Source organism: Leuciscus leuciscus (assembly GCF_965113295.1).
Source record: "Leuciscus leuciscus genome assembly, chromosome: 18".
Classification (NCBI taxonomy): Eukaryota; Metazoa; Chordata; class Actinopteri; order Cypriniformes; family Leuciscidae; genus Leuciscus; species Leuciscus leuciscus.
Genome location: NC_138742.1, coordinates 3,268,730 through 3,285,876, shown reverse-complemented (window position 1 = coordinate 3,285,876; position 17,147 = coordinate 3,268,730). Strand labels below are relative to the sequence as shown.

The 17,147-nt window shown below is 38.6% G+C and overlaps 2 protein-coding genes across 3 annotated transcripts; both read left to right on the top strand.

Moving 5' to 3' along the window:
- Window positions 1–709: 709 nt before the first annotated feature.
- ppp1r35 (protein phosphatase 1, regulatory subunit 35) lies at window positions 710–11,159 on the top strand. 2 transcript variants are annotated; one of them, XM_082145736.1, is made up of 7 exons: window positions 710–884; window positions 2,216–2,373; window positions 3,516–3,612; window positions 3,853–4,110; window positions 5,678–5,811; window positions 10,788–10,992; window positions 11,027–11,159. In XM_082145736.1, the coding sequence occupies exons 2-6, from the start codon at window positions 2,224–2,226 to the stop codon at window positions 10,965–10,967; spliced, it is 819 nt and encodes a 272-aa protein (XP_082001862.1). In that variant the 5' UTR covers window positions 710–884; window positions 2,216–2,223; the 3' UTR covers window positions 10,968–10,992; window positions 11,027–11,159. The 2 variants fall into 2 exon arrangements, with proteins under 2 accessions (XP_082001862.1, XP_082001861.1); XM_082145735.1 differs by having other exon boundaries at window positions 10,788–11,159.
- LOC309480938 (growth hormone secretagogue receptor type 1) lies at window positions 6,245–17,027 on the top strand. The gene is made up of 6 exons (XM_082145687.1): window positions 6,245–6,305; window positions 6,462–7,492; window positions 7,809–8,630; window positions 12,519–12,895; window positions 14,356–14,812; window positions 16,479–17,027. The coding sequence occupies exons 4-6, from the start codon at window positions 12,620–12,622 to the stop codon at window positions 16,775–16,777; spliced, it is 1,032 nt and encodes a 343-aa protein (XP_082001813.1). The 5' UTR covers window positions 6,245–6,305; window positions 6,462–7,492; window positions 7,809–8,630; window positions 12,519–12,619; the 3' UTR covers window positions 16,778–17,027.
- The last annotated feature ends 120 nt before the right edge of the window (window positions 17,028–17,147 follow it).

Genomic DNA, 17,147 nt, shown 5'->3' with positions numbered 1-17,147 from the left:
GCTGCCGCTAGGGTGCGTCTAGATTTCTAGGCTAATTGATTATAGCTAATAAAATACTTTTAAAAAAACTACACAGTGTACCTTTAAGGCATGCAGATTATTATTATTTTTTCAAGGAAAAAACGTTTAGATATGTAATTTTGATTATTAAAGATTCATTTTAAGGGATGAAATTCTTGACTCAGGGGGACTTAATAAGAAAAAATGTTTAAGAGAATAAGATGAGAAATTTTCAATTATAACTGATTGAGTTTTAACTGCTTTCACTGGAAGCTTGACACAAACAAGTTGAAAGGCTTTTGGAAATATGTGGTTGGACATTAATATTTCCTAAATTTAACTAAATAAATATATTGACTTCCACTCTTATTGTTCACTTGTGTGCTGTTTCTTCCTCTATAATTCACATGTAAATGTGCTTTTTTGAGAGAAGTGTACATATTCCTCTGTAATATAGGAGCGTTCGCGCCAGCATTCACGTGATCATCGAACTTGTAATTACAACTTTAGGCTCGTACTTGTCATTGAGGTACGACTTTGTACCACAGCGTTTATTTTACATCTGTTTTGTGTGTTATATATTAAAAGTAAATTAATGTGTACATATCTTCGTGTTGGGTGTATTTAAACATGTTCGTGTGGTATATAATATGAATATTATGTCTGAGTATTTGCACCTTCGAAGACTCTTGTGCGAAAGCCTGTCAGTGCGCATGCGCAGTGACGCCATCTCCACCCGGAAGTACGCCTGTGAGCGGCAGCTGTGGAGGGAGTTTTAATTTTTCTCATATTAGATATTTTCTGTATTGTTTGTCGCATATATTTAATCGAGAGCCAATGTCTTTATTTGGCGCTACACCTGGGGTCATGTTTTGAAATCAAGGGTAAGTTAAGAGTGTCTTTTAATGTTTACATTCAGATCGAACTCGTTGTTCTAATGATTTAATTACTGATTGATTTAAAACTTCTGTTTATACATGTGATCATGCAAATTGTCACTGTAATCTTTATAAACATTATATAGAGAAACTGTTGACCATATTTCGTGGTATATTGCGAAGCACAGTAGTAAACAATCAGTTGTTATCGGTGTGTGTGTGTGTGTGTGTGTGTGTGTGTGTGTGTGTGTGTGTTATTAATGGTGTGTAGGCTATATACTGTATATTAGTCAAAAGTTTGGAAATATTAAGATTTGTTTTAATGTTGCTGAAAGAAAGTCTCTTCTTCTCACCAAGGCTGCATTTATTTGATCAAAAATACAGTAAAAACAGTAATATTGTGAAATATTATTACAATTAATAATAACTGTTTTATGTTTTAAAATGTAAGATTTTTTAAGACACATGATCCTTCAGAAATCATTCTAATATGATGATTTGATGCTCAAGAACAAGAAACATTTCTGATTATTATCAGTGTTGAAAACAGTTGTGCTTCATATATTTTTTTTTGTGGAAACCAACGTTAGTAATATATATAAATATAATATAAAGGATTTCTATTTTAAATGAAAGCTGCTTTATTCATCAAAGAATCCTGACAGAAATGTATCAGTTTCCACAAAAATTAAACATACAAAAATGGTTTTTCAACAGTGATAAATATTAGAACCATTATTAATAATTGAGCACCAATAGGCCTAATAATTGATAATAATTGAGCATCAAATCATCATATTAGAGTGATTTGTGAAGGATCATGTGACACTGAAGACTGGAGTAATGATGCTGAACATTCAGCTTTGATCACAGGAATAAATTACACTTTACTGTATATAAACAGTTATTTTAAATTGTAATAAAATTTCACATTATTACTGTTTAGATCAAATAAATATAGTCTTGGAGAGCATAAGAGACTTCTCTGAAAAACATTACAAGTTTCTTTTGACTGGTACTATATATTTATCATTAATAACAGTGTGTGGTTGATACTTGTGTGTGTGTGTGTGTGTGTGTGTGTGTGTGTGTGTGTGTGTGTGTGTGTGTGTGTGTGTGTGTGTGTGTGTGTGTGTGTGTGTGTGTTGTGTGTATAGTGTTGTTGATGATGTCTCTGTCAGGTCGCTGTATGATGGAGTCGTCAGGAGAACCTCGTGTGTGTGTGTGTGTGTGTGTGTGTGTGTGTGTGTGTGTGTGTGTGTGTGTGTGTGTGTGTGTGTGTGTGTGTGTGTGTGTTGTGTGTATAGTGTTGTTGATGATGTCTCTCTCTCTGCTAGACTGATGTATGATGGAGTCGTCAGGAGAGCCTCGTGTTCGTGTGGCTCCTGAACCTCTGCGGGTCGAGCCGCTTCAGAACACAGACCTGATCTGCCCTGACCTGGACCTGTCTGTCTCTCTCACCCCCGAGCGGACGGCACACACACACCACAGACAGGTTTCACTCGCTCACATACCATTCATTAAAGTCTAAATACACCAGAGACATGTTTGAACAGGATATAGATGAACCCGTTACACTGGCAGCTCTGTGTCTCCACTAGAGGAGGCTGTAGGGCTTCATCACACCTTTACTGAAACTGTTATTTTATTTATTAAGGCAAGACAGTAAAACATTGTGTGTGTGTGTGTGTGTGAGAGAGAGAGAGAGAGAGTGTGTGTGTGTGTGAGAGAGAGAGAGAGAGAGAGAGAGAGAGAGAGAGAGAGAGAGAGAGAGAGAGAGAGAGAGAGAGAGAGTGAGTGTGTGTGTGTGTGTGTGTGTGTGTGTGTGAGAGAGAGTGTATGAGTGAGTGATTGAGTGTGAGAGTGTGTGCTTTGTTTTTTTCATGGACTTGTCAATTTTGTGATTAAAAATCTCTAGTCTTCTTTTAGTTGAAAGAAAACATCCAAAATGCAAGTGTTTATTTTATGACGCTTCATCTATTTGCGTCTGTAGATTTCAATCACAATACGTATCTATAAAGGCCATATTTATATAAATGAGTTTGTTCCTCCACGTCTGCAGCTTTACACACACCTCTCTATATTCTGAAGGGTTTACTGAGGGGTTTGTTCATATATATCACACACACTGGTTTATATAACTTTTTGTTCTGTATTGACAGTATTTTCTGATTTATGTGTTAACAAGAGAAATCCAAAATCCCCTCAGTAATAACCTGTAACTCTAATATGAAAACAAAATCAAACAAGAACTTTGAATCTGTATTAATCAATGTTCAGATTTATTTTCTGGACGTTTATGCAAATTATGCACATTTGCATATTTAAACATAACATTTCAGAAAACTTTTCAATCATCTTATATTACTGTGAATAATCAACTTGGGGAAAATATGCTCACATCTGTTAGTTCAAATGTCTTTCCTTAAGGAATATTCAGGGTTATTTATCATTTTATGAACGCGTACTGTATTTGTGGAGAATATGTATTTACTGTAAACATGCGTCTCGTTCTTCCAAAGAATGATAATGTTGACACTTTTCCATGTTGATTTAACTCTACAAATGACTTGAAACTTAAATGATCCAGTCATTGTAATGCATGTAAATGTCTTTGTACCATTGTGTGTGTTTCAGGTGCGTTTTAATGTGAACCCGCAGGTCAGCGGTCATCCGGTGATCCCAGAACCCAGGAATAATCAAGTCCGGAAACCTCCAAACAAAGACAAGCACGGTGAGACTAACACAGCCGCTCTGATGAGACATTACGGGTCCAAATGTTTATGTTGTCATGAAAATCATGTGAAATGTAATGCAAAAAATGGTCCTAATAACGGAGATTCACCCTAGAGTAGATTTAAAGCTTGGGAATTTTCTGTAAACTGAGATCGTTGGCCACGTTTGCTCTGGGAATGATTCATTTCGGCGTGTTCTGTCTTGAACGGAGTCTCACACACATGTGCTTGTTATTCAGGTCATGAATCAGCTAAAGGGAGGGATCGGGTTACGAGCGGACCATGTGATGGACGGCTGACGGAAGGGGCGGAGCTAAACACGAGTCTGGCACAGAGGGCGGAGCTTCAGGAGGGGGCGGAGCTAAACACTACCCTGGCACTAAGGGCGGAGCTTCAGGAAGAGGCGGAGCAAACGTTCAATCCCGAGAAAGCCGTCAAAGAGAAATTACAGAGTTCAACGCTCACGAAGAACCACATCAGTGCTAAAGCAGCAGAGGGTGAGACATCACAACATTAAAGTGGTGGTATAATGACCTTTTCATGGTCTCTGATCTCCCCAGTGTGTGTGTGTGAGGTTTTAGCACAAAATACCCCACAGATATTTGTATACAGCATGTTAAAGTTGTCACTTTTTGAGGGTGAGCAAAAACACACCGTTTTGTGTCTGTTCCTTTAAATGCAAATGAGCTGATGCCGCCGGCACAGGGGGCGGAGCTACAATAGCTTGTCTCCTTTTATCTCACACACACATGCACTGAACATTTCAAAAACTTTTAGCCTTTAATGTTCAAACCGAAGTCAGACAATGATGGAGAGACTCAAGAAGAAGTGACAACATGTAGAAGCAACAGGACATTTCTGAATGGTTAGTTGGTGAATTTATGAAGCTGATGTGCAGTTATCTTCTAGTCATTGATTAGCATATTCTGTCTTGATAATCTATAAATCGTGTTCAGGGGGCGGGGTTTATGTAAATGTTAGGGTTGGTGATGTCAGTAACCCGGGAGGAATGTGGTGTAGTCTCTACCAGCCGTTTCTTGTAGTCCTTAAAAAGAGATTTCTGTAAAAGCAAATATCTCCCTTTGCTTTGAACTTTGAGTGTTGTAACTTTGCAGATGTTGTTTATGATCAAACATCAACATTACACACTTACTAAAGTTAGACAAGTTAAATCATAATCAATCACCCCTTTATTAAACTATATTAAAACAATCAATTCACTAATTATTTACCGTGACTTAAATCTGAATCTCACAAAAAATCATCATAATAAGAAATACTTCACACCAATATCCAAAGAATTGAACTGAAATTACATTTCATATGAAGAAGCTTATTTTGAGGAGATTATTGTTGCATCGTGAAAAATAATGTGATTTTTTTTTTTGTATTAAACTAAATTTAATTATACATTAAATAATTTGAGTACTACAAATACAACTATAATTTACTATACATGCACATTTACTTCACTATTTAAATCTATTTTTGACTGAAGTATGTTTCAAAACATTGTAATTTTTCATAATTTTATTTCAGTTTTATTTTAGTACATCAAGTTAAACTAAATACAATAAGAAATGTTGCTTTAGAAACTAGTTGAAATAAATCTTTGTTTTTAATATTAAGTTTATTTTATGACTATTATATGTAATGTGATTTTTTTTTTTTTTAATCATACATAATTTGAGTACAACAAATGCGACTATACTTTATACTTACTGTACTTTAAATGTACATTTACTTCACTATTTAAATCTATTTTTATGGTGATAATAAAATGAGATTTGTGTTCATTTCTGCTCAACCGTCATGTAAACAATGCAAAAACAATGTAAATAGCTTAGTAATTAGGATATTTTTATATATTTTTTTTAATATATTTTTATTTATTTAGTTATTTTATCACATAAAGTTACACTAAATGAAAATGAAAAATGTTGCTTTGCCAACTAGCTAAAATAAAATAAAATAAATGTTCTCCACGCAAACATACTCATTGTTCACACACACTGTTGCATTAATAAATATTTTTTTCTTGTGTGTTAACCTGGTCTTCTACAGGGCTGAACTTCCCTCGCTCTCAGCATCTCTACCGGGCCTTAGTCAGCGTCAGCCTATCACGCGACCAGCTCATCAGCCAGGCTCTACAGGATAGGCCAGCACTGGCCCCGCCCACCTCCAGCCTGACCAATAAGGTCAGACTTCTGTTTGCATCTGGTTAATAGCAGTTTTCATTATAGGTTTTCAAACTGCTGGAGTGTTTATTAATAAAGCAATAAAGCCACTGCTGTACATTAAAGCGTAACTCTCGCCAAAATGCGACCTAGGCTCTTTTTGTTAATCTACCCGAGGCGAACTTTCGTGTAAAAGCATAATTAGAATGGAAACGCCACTTTTAAGTTTGACTGTATTTTAGTTTTAGGTTAATGTCTTGTGAATGGGATTGAATATGAGTGAATGGGAGTGAATGGGGCACTACTATGATAGCATCAAAAATCACTATTTTTAAAACACTAATGCGGCTCGACACAACATGAAACTGTGCTGGAAGTGTCACCAGCGGCTCTACACATGAACTCCAGCATTGAGAACAGTGTGTGTGTGTGTGTGTGTGTGTGTGTACACAGAGTTTACTAAAGAGAAAGATTTTGAACAACTCACTGTGTTTCCGTCCACCGGCATTTTGACAGTCAAAAATAGTCGATAACAGGGAGGAGAGTAAAGATGGAAAAGCTCCTAAAGCTCCGTTCCTTTTAAAGTCACGGATAATTTGTTGTTCTGTCGTTAGTGAAAATCAATATTGACCTTGTATTTGAAAAAGGAGAAGCAATACTAAAATTCAGAGTCAGTTCATTCGCATTCGGAGATCGACTATTTTTTATCATTTTTTTCACTTTATTTTTCTTTAAAAAAAAATACAAAAAAACAACAACATTTACAATGCAGATGCACATATTCATCCTTACATACTCTTGTGTACACCTGTACAAACAAAATGTATATTCCGAGCACATACACACACACACATAGACATACAGTGGTCACCGGGGATAACTTATATTACATTCATGATCACATGATTCAGTCTAATTCTGCAGGACAGTTATGAATCCAACACAGTCCATTGGTTAAAAGTCAAAAATGGTTGACAAGCTTTTCTTACTTTCTACCTCATATATACATGTCATGGGGGACCTAAGATTACCGATGTAGTATTTTCATCTCTTTTCAACCATTTCTGCCAGTATGAAGGAATACTTTTAGTTTGTTTTCTTAAAGGGATACTTCAGGATTTAGCATTAAGCTTTGTATTAGTAGAAAACCTGTAGTATTTTCGAATTACCGTGCTTTCCTCCCTCATATCCCCCTGAGACGAGAGATTTATGTATTTTTTGTCTGGAAAAAATCCTCCGATGACGCAAAAATCGTCATTTTGCGTCATCGGAGGATTTTTTGGCCAGAGGCTAAAGACTACAGCCAGTAGGAGGAGCTGTCCCGCATGTGTTCAACCCGCCCATAGGAGGTGGGATCTCACTCACAGAATGTACACATAGTGTCAGCCATCTTTCTTTGGAAGCTAAGCTAGCAGGCTCTTGTTCTGTGGAGAAAGCTGAGTAGTAGGGGTTACCATCCTCTTTTTCCCTGACATGTCCGGCCGTCGAGATCGTCCAAAATGTCCGGGATTCGGCTTTTGCTTTCTGCAGTCGCCATTCATTGTTTACATGCACACCTTTTGTTTCAATCTAACTGAATTCATTCCGATTGGTGAATCTGAATGTAGTGTTTACATGAACGCTAAACAAGTGATCGGTTGATGTGCGTTTTAACATTGCTAAGAAAATTCCCGCTCCTCCGTGAGAGATACGAGACCGGCGCGTCTCAGTAATCACGCCACCGGCCTCGCGCCGTTGTCCCGCGCCCCTCAGCCTCGTCCTGCTCGCCACAGTAAACATAATGAATGGTGACTGTAGAACGCAAAAGCCAAATCCCGGACATTTTGGGCGATCTCGAAATCCAGGGCAGACTCGTCACGGAGACTCACTAGTAGCCTAACCTTGTTGTTTTCAACTGCGCTCTCTCACCGGTAGGCGTGGCTTGGGAGTGGCCTCCTAGGGCAGCGAAGCAAGTGCATTCTGGGAGTTGTTGTCTTTCATCCACATAAGCCAAAAATACATTTTTTGGCTTTTCTCAGTCTAGAAAGCTCCAAATTCAAAAATTATTTCACATTTCTTCTACGTAAATGACCTATTTTAAATACACATTCATCTTTCCAGAGGTGAAGTATCCCTTTAATGAAATATTGTACACATCATTTACAATTTCTTGCCATTCGTATACCGATGGGGGATCTACTTTGAGCCATTTCCTTCTTAATGGCCTTCTTATTGGTTGCTAGTAGTATATTAAAAAGATAAATGTCCTCCTTTGTCATTTCTGAAAGAATGATGCCCAAGTACATTGTTTAAAAGTCACATTCCAGATTCAACCCCATTGTTGCATTCATCTCTCTAGTCAGGTCCTCCCAATAGGTATGAATTATGTTCCAGTCCCAAAAGATGTGAAAATGGTCAGCCATTATATTTCCGCATTTTCTCCAGCATTCACCAGCTTTTTGATTCCCAGTTTGTAGATGCTTTACTTTGGGGGTTATGAAAAACCTTAGCACTTCTGCGTAGCACTTCTGTGTTATACGTCACACGTAGGCTCACTATTGGCCGACGCTGGTCATGTGTGTGATGCGTGTGTATAACACAGAAGTGCTACGCAGTTTATACTACGTGAACTCACTCGAGGCCCAGAGAGAAGGAAATGAATCACTTTATAAACTTAAGATTGAGCCACTGATGTCACATGGACTACTTTGATGATGTCTTTATTACCTTTCTGGACATGGACAGTACACCGTACATACATTTTCAATGGAGGGACAGAAAGCTCTCGGACTAAATCTAAAATATCTTAAACTGTGTTCCGAAGATGAACGGAGGTCTTACGGGCTTGGAACGACATGACGGTGAGTCATTAATGACATCATTTTCATTTTTGGGTGAACTAACCCTTTAAGCAAAAAGATGTTATACCTTGTGAACTCCATTGTTTAAATCTCAGATCCAGCTTTGCTGGTCTAAATTGTAGGTCATGCTCCACCCATCTTAATATTCTTCCCTGTCTTTCAATTTTAGGATTTTTTAGGTCCTTATACCATATTTTACAAGGGAATCTTTGTCCAGCAGTTCAAATTATGTAATTGTGTCTGCTGAAAGTTTCTATCTCCCAATAACGCTTGAAGGGGTAATTCAAGTTGTGACTGTTCAAATTCTTTCCACCTTGCGCAGTATTCATCATTACACCAGCAAACCAAGTGTCTTAGCTGTGCTGCTTTATAATAATCGTCTAACGATGGCAGACGAAATCGACTATTTTTGACTGTCAAAATGCCGGCGGACGGAAACACAGTGAGTTGTTCAAAATCTTTCTCTTTAGTAAACTCTGTGTACACACACACACACACACACACACTGTTCTCAATGCTGGAGTTCATGTGTAGAGCCGCTGGTGACACTTCCAGCACAGTTTCATGTTGTGTCGAGCCGCATTACTGTTTTAAAAATAGTGATTTTCGATGCTATCATAGTCGAGCCCCATTCACTCCCATTCACTCCTATTCACTCCTATTCACTCCCATTCACAAGACATTAACCTAAAACTAAAATACAGTCAAACTTAAAAGTGGCATTTCCATTCTAATTATGATTTTAAATGAAAGTTTGACTCGAGTAGATTAACAAAAAGAGCCTAGGTCGCATTTTGGCGAGAGTTACGCTTTAATATAAACAATAAAAACAAGACAAAAAGAGAGAATACAGCTGATGCAGTGAAACACATTCAGACGGAGAAGTGATGATTAAAAATGATTTTATGGTTAAATAAATTTCTATATGTAATAATCAGCTGTTAATAGGAAGTAACAAACAAAAAAAGTCCTTAACCAAATATATCTGATATAGTCCGTAGAGTAAAGGAGCAGAAGTCAGACATCAGCTCTGGGCTTGTGGTCTCACATTCTGCAAGCTAAGCGTTGTTGTTTTAACACTATAAAAGCAGAACGAGCCAAATATGTATTTTCACCACGTCTGGACTTTATGCTAAACTCATGCGACAGTTCATATTAAACCGGATACCAGACTCTGCAGGGGAACATGGCTCACTGTTTTACAGAAGTGAACAAAGAATTTAGACATGCACACTTTCAGAGCAGAGGAATAGAGAATATGAGTATATGATGTCAGAAGATCGTTCATACACTGCAAAACATGCTTTTCTTACTCAGTTTTTTTGTCTTGTTTCCAGTCCAAATATCAAACATTTCTTAAATCAAGATGCATTTACTAGATGAGTAAAATGACATAAGATATTATGTCCTGTTTTCTGGTGAAATAAATAAAAATTTATTGAGTTTTTGCTTAAAAGAAGCAAAATGATCTGCCAATGGGGAGAAAAATAATGTTGTTTCTGTTTGAATTCAGATTATTTTTCTGACCTCATTGGCAGATAATTTTGCTTTTTTATTAATTCCCCCGGAAAACAGGACATAATATCTCATGTCATTTTACTCATCTAGTAAATGCATCTTGATTTAAGAATTTTTAGATATTTGGACTGGAAACAAGACAGAAACACTGAGTAAGAAAAGCATGTTTTGCAGTGCAGATGTGTTCCATAAACCACATAACCATAAAATAATAATTTTAATGTTCATAAGCTTAATTTTTTCTTTTCTTTTACACCAGTAGTACAACTAAAAGAAAAAGAAAAGAAAATGTATAAACATGGCAGATTGTTATTCTAGTTGTTTTGTTTTATTTTTCTCTTTTTTTTCTTTTTTTTTTTTTTCTCCTTTTTATCATTTTTATCATTTAGAGTTTTACCTTGGTAATTCTCTGAATTCTTTTGAGCTCATTTAAATTAACTAAACCAGTGTTTGGGGTTGTTATGTTAGTATAGAATTCAATTGATGCTTTGTGTAGAGTTAGTAGGCATTAATGTACAATGTACACTGCACAGTATTCATGAAGTGGTTATGATATAGTATGCGCAGCCCATGTTGAATCATGCTTATTATGGTTTGTTCTAATTTGACTAATGTCTTTTATGTTTGTGGTGTGTGTAGTTCCCGTCTCCGCCACTAGAGGCCCCTGATTTACTGCAGTTCTTCAGTCCTGACAAGATGCTCAGAGAGACTCCGCTGTTGCCAGGCAACAACATCCCTTTGCCCCGCCCACTTCCTGCTCCTAGACCCGCCCACACAACCTTTCACCTACATCATCTGCACAAACTCTGGGAATCATGAAGTGTGTGTGTGTGTGTGTGTGTGTGTGTGTGTGTGTGTGTGTGTGTGTGTGTGTGTGTTGAAGAGAGTGAGTCTGCTTTGGATCGATGAGAGTGTGTGAGTTTGTATTGTAAGCTTTATTGTGTATTAATGTATTTTTTTAGCCTAAGGTGAATTAATTTAATAGCAATAAATATGTGATTATTTAACCGAGAGTTTGGCATTGAGTGATCTTCCGCACACCAGCTTGAGGTTCACTGGGGTTAGTCGTTAAAACAATCAATTCACAAATGAATTAGCGCGAGTCAACAAGAGCACAGACATCACACGCTGATCTCTGGGTTAAAATAGACTTTAAAGTGAGAAAACTTCACAAGAAATCAAGAATAATATTTTGCATGAAGAAATAAAGGCCTTATTTTAGCATCTGGACTATTTGTGCTGTAATTGAGCTCATTAACACCCTCAATTCTCTAGACTATAATGCAAAACATGTTTTTGTTAATTATACATAATTTAGGTGCTACAAATACTAATATCATTTATACTTAATGTACTTTACATGCAAATTTACTTCATAATTTAAATGTTTTTACGTTTATACTAATAAAAGTGATATTTGTATTCATTAGGACGGGTTTAAATGTGCTCTGATGTCATAAAAACAATGCAAAAAAAGAAAGTAGGTTTTATTTTTTTTGTCCTTTTTTTTAATATAATTTTAGTTATTTTAGCACATACAAATTTTTATCGGGTTTGTGTGTGTGTGTGTGTGTGTGTGTGTGTGTGATGGTAGGTTTAGGGGTCGGGTTAGTGTGTGTGTGTGATGGGTAGGTTTAGGGGTCGGGTTAGTGTGTGTGTGTGTGTGTGTGTGTGTGTGTGTGTGTGTGTGTGTGTGATGGTAGGTTTAGGGGTCGGGTTAGTGTGTGTGTGTGTGATGGGTAGGTTTAGGGGTCGGGTTAGTGTGTGTGTGTGAGAGGGGTAGGTTTAGGGGTCGGGTTAGTGTGTGTGTGTGTGTGTGTGTGTGTGTGATGGGTAGGTTTAGGGTGTGTGTGTGTGTGTGTGTGTGTGTGTGTGTGTGTGTGTGTGTGTGTGTGTGTGTGTGTGTGTGTGTGTGTGTGTGTGTGTGAGTGTGTGAGTGATGGGTAGGTTTAGTGTGTGTGTGTGTGTGTGTGTGTGTGTGTGTGTGTGTGTGTGTGTGTGTGTGTGTGTGTGATGGGTAGGTTTAGGGTGTGTGTGTGTGTGTATGTGTGTGTATGTGATGGGTAGGTTTAGGGGTCGGGTTAGTGTGTGTGTGTGATGGGTAGGTTTAGGGGTACGGTTAGTGTGTGTGTGTGTGTGTGTGTGTGATGGGTAGGTTTAGGGGTTGGGTTAGTGTGTGTGTGTGATGGGTAGGTTTAGGGGTTGGGTTAGTGTGTGTGTGTGAGGGGTAGGGAATATACAGTTTGTACAGTATAAAAACCATTACATCTATGGAGAGTCTCCACAAAGATAGTGAACCAGTGTGTGTGTGTTTGTGATTGAGTGAATTCGATCTCTTCCTCTGGTCTTGTATGTGGCACTGATCTCCAGTGGTGAGCGTCACAGAGAGACAGAAGAGATTCAATAACGTCCTGCATCATCTCAGTCCTGAACTCAGTCCTGATTAAGCGTCGGCTCTGAGCTCCAGTGTCATGGATGTGCTGGAAGAAGCTTCTGGATCCGGCTGGTGCGTGGACTGTGGGAACAGATCAGAATGGAAAGACCTGTCTCTCTTCGACGACACCGTGCTCGTGGTCGTTACGGCGCTGTGTGTCCCGCTGCTGCTGCTCGGCCTTCTGGGAAACGCCCTGACGATCCTGGTGGTGTGGCGACGCCCACAGATGAGGAGCACCACGTACCTGTACCTGAGCAGCATGGCCCTATCAGACGTCCTGATCCTGCTGCTGATGCCGCTCGATCTCTATAAGGTATTCAAGTGTTCACGTGCCGTTTCGTGCGACTGTTAAACGAGTAGTTCACTTCAGAAGTAAAGTTTCCTGATAATTTACTCTCACATCCACGTCATCCAAGATGTTCATGTCTTTGAAGTCTTTTCCATACAGTGACTTCAATGGGGTCCAACGGGTCGAAGGTCCAAATGTGAGTTTCAGTGCAGCTTCAAAGTCTCGATGCGATCCCAGCCGAGGAATAAGAGTCTTATCTAGACAAACCATCCACCATTTTATACAAACAAATAAACATTTATATACTTTTTGGCATACCTTTATACTTTTTATACAATGGCGTCAATTTCCGACCATTTCGAGCCCGATTCAGACCCTGACAATGTTAATGAACAAGAGTATCGTGCTGAACGGCTTTCACAGGAAGTTTCAGAGAGGTATGTTTTTTTTTTTTCTCTTATAGACCTTAAGCGCCAGAGAAACGAGGGCACCGCCATCTTTAGAATATTGTCTTTTAACTTCCGTTTTTGCGGTCGCTCTGTATATCTCTACGGCATCGCTGTCCAGGAATAATTAGCTTTTGAAGTGGATTTACTTAATGTAAAGTTAACGAAAGTTATCGTGAGGACTGTGATGTTTAAAGCAGATGACTTAACAAATGTCAGTCGACCGGGAATATTTCAAAACGAGCCGTTCATTAATAAACACGCAGAATCGCTGTGAAAATACAGACCGGAAGTCAAAAGACAACGAGCGCAGCGCTGAAAAGGGGCGGGGCTACATAAGGTCTATAGATACAATGTTATCCACAATTTAATCATATTTGTCAGAGAACCATGGTAATACAAACAGTAATCGATGGCAAAATCATGGATCATTTTCCTAAGGGGCGATGAACAGTCTTACAAAAGCTACAGGAAACACTACATCAATACTGTTAGTTAGCAGGCGAGACCCTTGTGACTGGTTTTGTGGTCCAGGGTCACATATGTTAAAAGATCAAGTGAATTTAGATTTCTCATTTCATGACCCCTTTAAAAAAGTGAAATCATAATCAAAGACCGCTCTGACGTATGTTGTTGCTTGCTCTGGCGGTTGTGGCGGTATCGACGGTATCGTGTGCAAACTCTCGTGTTAGTTGATGAATTTATGCAGCTGATGTGGAGTTAACTATCTTTGAGTCATTGATTAGCATATTCTGTCATGATAATCTATAAATCGTGTTCAGGGGGCGGGGTTTATGTAAATTTTAGGGTTAGTGATGTCACTAACCCGGGAGGAATGTCGTGTACCAGCCGGTTGTTGTAGTCCTTAAAAAGTGATTTCTGTAAAATAAAATATCTCCCTTTGCTTTGAACTTTGAGTGTCGTAACTTTGCAGATGTTGTTTATGCTCGGACAGCAACATTACACACTAACTAAAGTTAGAAAAGTCAAATCATACTCCACCACCCCTCTAACGCATGCTGTTCTTCCCTCTTGCAGTTGTGGCGGTTTCGTCCGTGGCTCCTGGGCGACGCCGTGTGCAAACTCTCGGTGTTTGTGGGCGAGTGCTGCACCTTCTCCTCCATCCTCCACATGACGGCTCTGGGGGCGGAGCGATACCTAGCCGTGTGCTTCCCTCTCCGCGCGCGCATGCTAGTGACCCGGGGGCGTGTGCGCGTGCTGATCGCGGGGCTGTGGGCCGTGGCTTTGCTCAGCGCTGGACCGGCGCTGGCTCTGGTCGGGGTGGAGCGCTTCGAGGATGGAGACAGCGAGTGTCGCTGCACACAGTTCGCTCAGACCTCAGGGCTCCTCAAGGCCATGCTGTGGCTCTCCAACCTCTACTTCATCTGCCCGCTCGCCGTCCTGTCTCTCCTGTACGGCCTGATCGCCCGCCGCCTGCACCTGCGCGCACACCTGCACCGGGACAAGACACACCGCCAGACCCTGCGGATGATGGGTGAGCACAGAGGATTATGGGGAATAGTTCAATTTGACGTTAGATCCTTAAAGGTGCATTGTGTGATATTTAGGAGGATCTAGGATTTAGGAGAAATGCAATATCATAAACATAACTATGTTTTCAGTGGTGTGTAAAGACCTTACATAATGAACTGTTATGTTTTAATTACCTTGGAATGAGCGTTTTCTCTCTACACACACCGCGGGTCCCCTTACATCGACATGTTTCTACGGTGGCCCTGAACGGACAAACACGTTTCGTCACTATGATGTTCTTCGTGCAAAGAAGCGAATAAAACACTGCCACAATGATGAACAAGTAACAATAATATTCGCAATAACATCGTTTTACCAAATAATTAAGTAAACTTAATTTCTTTATCTTTGTACAGAAACCTAATTGCTTAACTGGCTACTCTCTGCTGTCTCAGACGACGACATCACTTCCTGTCGGCCACCGTAACTTCTGTTGGGTGCAATTCGCAACCTCACCACTAGATGTGCTAAAACTTACACACTGCACCTTTAAAGAAGTATTTTCGGTAACACTTTATTTTACAGTGTCCTTGTTACTTATATTACATGTACTTAACGGTAAATTATGCATAATTACATGCAACTAACCCTCAACCCTAATCCTATAGTAAGTACATGTAGTTGCTTAATATTACTCAGTACTTAAATATATAATTACACTGTAACAATGACACCTTAAAATAAAATGTAACCCACTTTACAATAAGGTTCATTAGTTAACAGTAGTTAATGTATTAACTAACATGAACCAACAATGAGCAATACATTTGTTACAGTATTTATTAATCTTTGCTAATGTTAGGTAATAAAAATCCAGCTGTTCATTGTTTGTTCATGTTAGTTCACAGTGCATTAACTAATGTTAACAAATACAATTTCTGATTTTAATGATATTTAATGAAAATGGATTAGTAAATGTTGAAATTAATATGAACTAAGATTAGTAAATGCTGTAGAAATATTGTTCATTCTTAGTTCATGTTAACTAATGAACCTTATTGTAAAGTGTTACCATATTTTCTCAGTGTTATTTTACTACAATATGTTTATTGAGACACTTTTTTATATTTTGAATTATTTTTATATTTTTTGCATTTTAATTTTAAAGTTTTAGTATTTTTGTCATTTTTATTGTAGTTTTAAAAAATATGTTTTTATACATTTTTATTTCAGTTTTAGTTGTTTTAGTACATTAAGTTAAACTAAAATAAAAGATGAGAAATATTGCTTTGGAAACTATACCTGAAAGTTCAAGTTTTTAATACTTTATTTTAACATTTAGTTGTTGTTTTTTTGTGAATCTTCCCATTTTTCTTTTCCACACAACATCAAACAGCACAACCAATCAGAATGTGCCATTTCTGAATTTTATTGTGCATAGAATGAGCTCCAGCTTGTATTTGTTTCTCACACAGAGCTATCGGATTACTTATTCTGACACTTTTTTTGTCCCTTTTGGAGCATGACAGAAATGGCCCCTTTGAACTGTTGTATACAGTAGAAAGCGCAATTCATTCTTCACACTTAACGGTGCATGTCGAGAGCATTTGGATGTGGAACTACATGAGGATGAGTAAATCAAGAGACTTCTCCCTTTAGCTGAACTATTGTTGTGTTGTGTGTTGCAGTGGTGATCGTGCTGGTGTTCGTCTTGTGTTGGCTGCCGTTCCACGTGAGTCGGACGCTGTTCTCGGTGTCGGACTCCAGCGTTAGCTTGTATTACATCAGTCAGTATTTTAATCTGGTGTCTTTAGTGCTGTTTTATGTCAGTGCTGCTGTGAATCCTCTGCTGTATAACATCATGTCCGCTCGCTACCGAGCTAACGTCCTCGCCATGCTGCGGTTAACCGTGAGCCCCACGGACGAGCTGCGCCACAGGGCCCGCGCCTCCCCGCTCACCGCCTCTCACTCCAGCACACACTTCTGACCTGTGTGTGTTAGGCTTCAAACTAACTGTACACGAGGGAACTGGGACTGAGGCTGATTACCACCACAGTAACACAAGAACGCACTGTGACTGTGTTCAATGGGCCGAATGTTTGCTAACACTGGCCAAGCATTGGTGTACTTTGGCGCTTTTGCATTTGTTTACATTTACTTTTTGCATTCAAGTACTTTCTTACTTTTCCATTTGTTTATATTCTTACTTTTGCATTTGTTTACTTTCTTTTGCATTCGTTTACATTTACTTGTTCATTTGTTTACTTTCTTACTTTTGCATTTGTTTACTTTTTTACTTTTGCATTCGTTTACTTTCTTTTGCATTCGTTTACTTTCTTTTGCATTTGTTTACATTT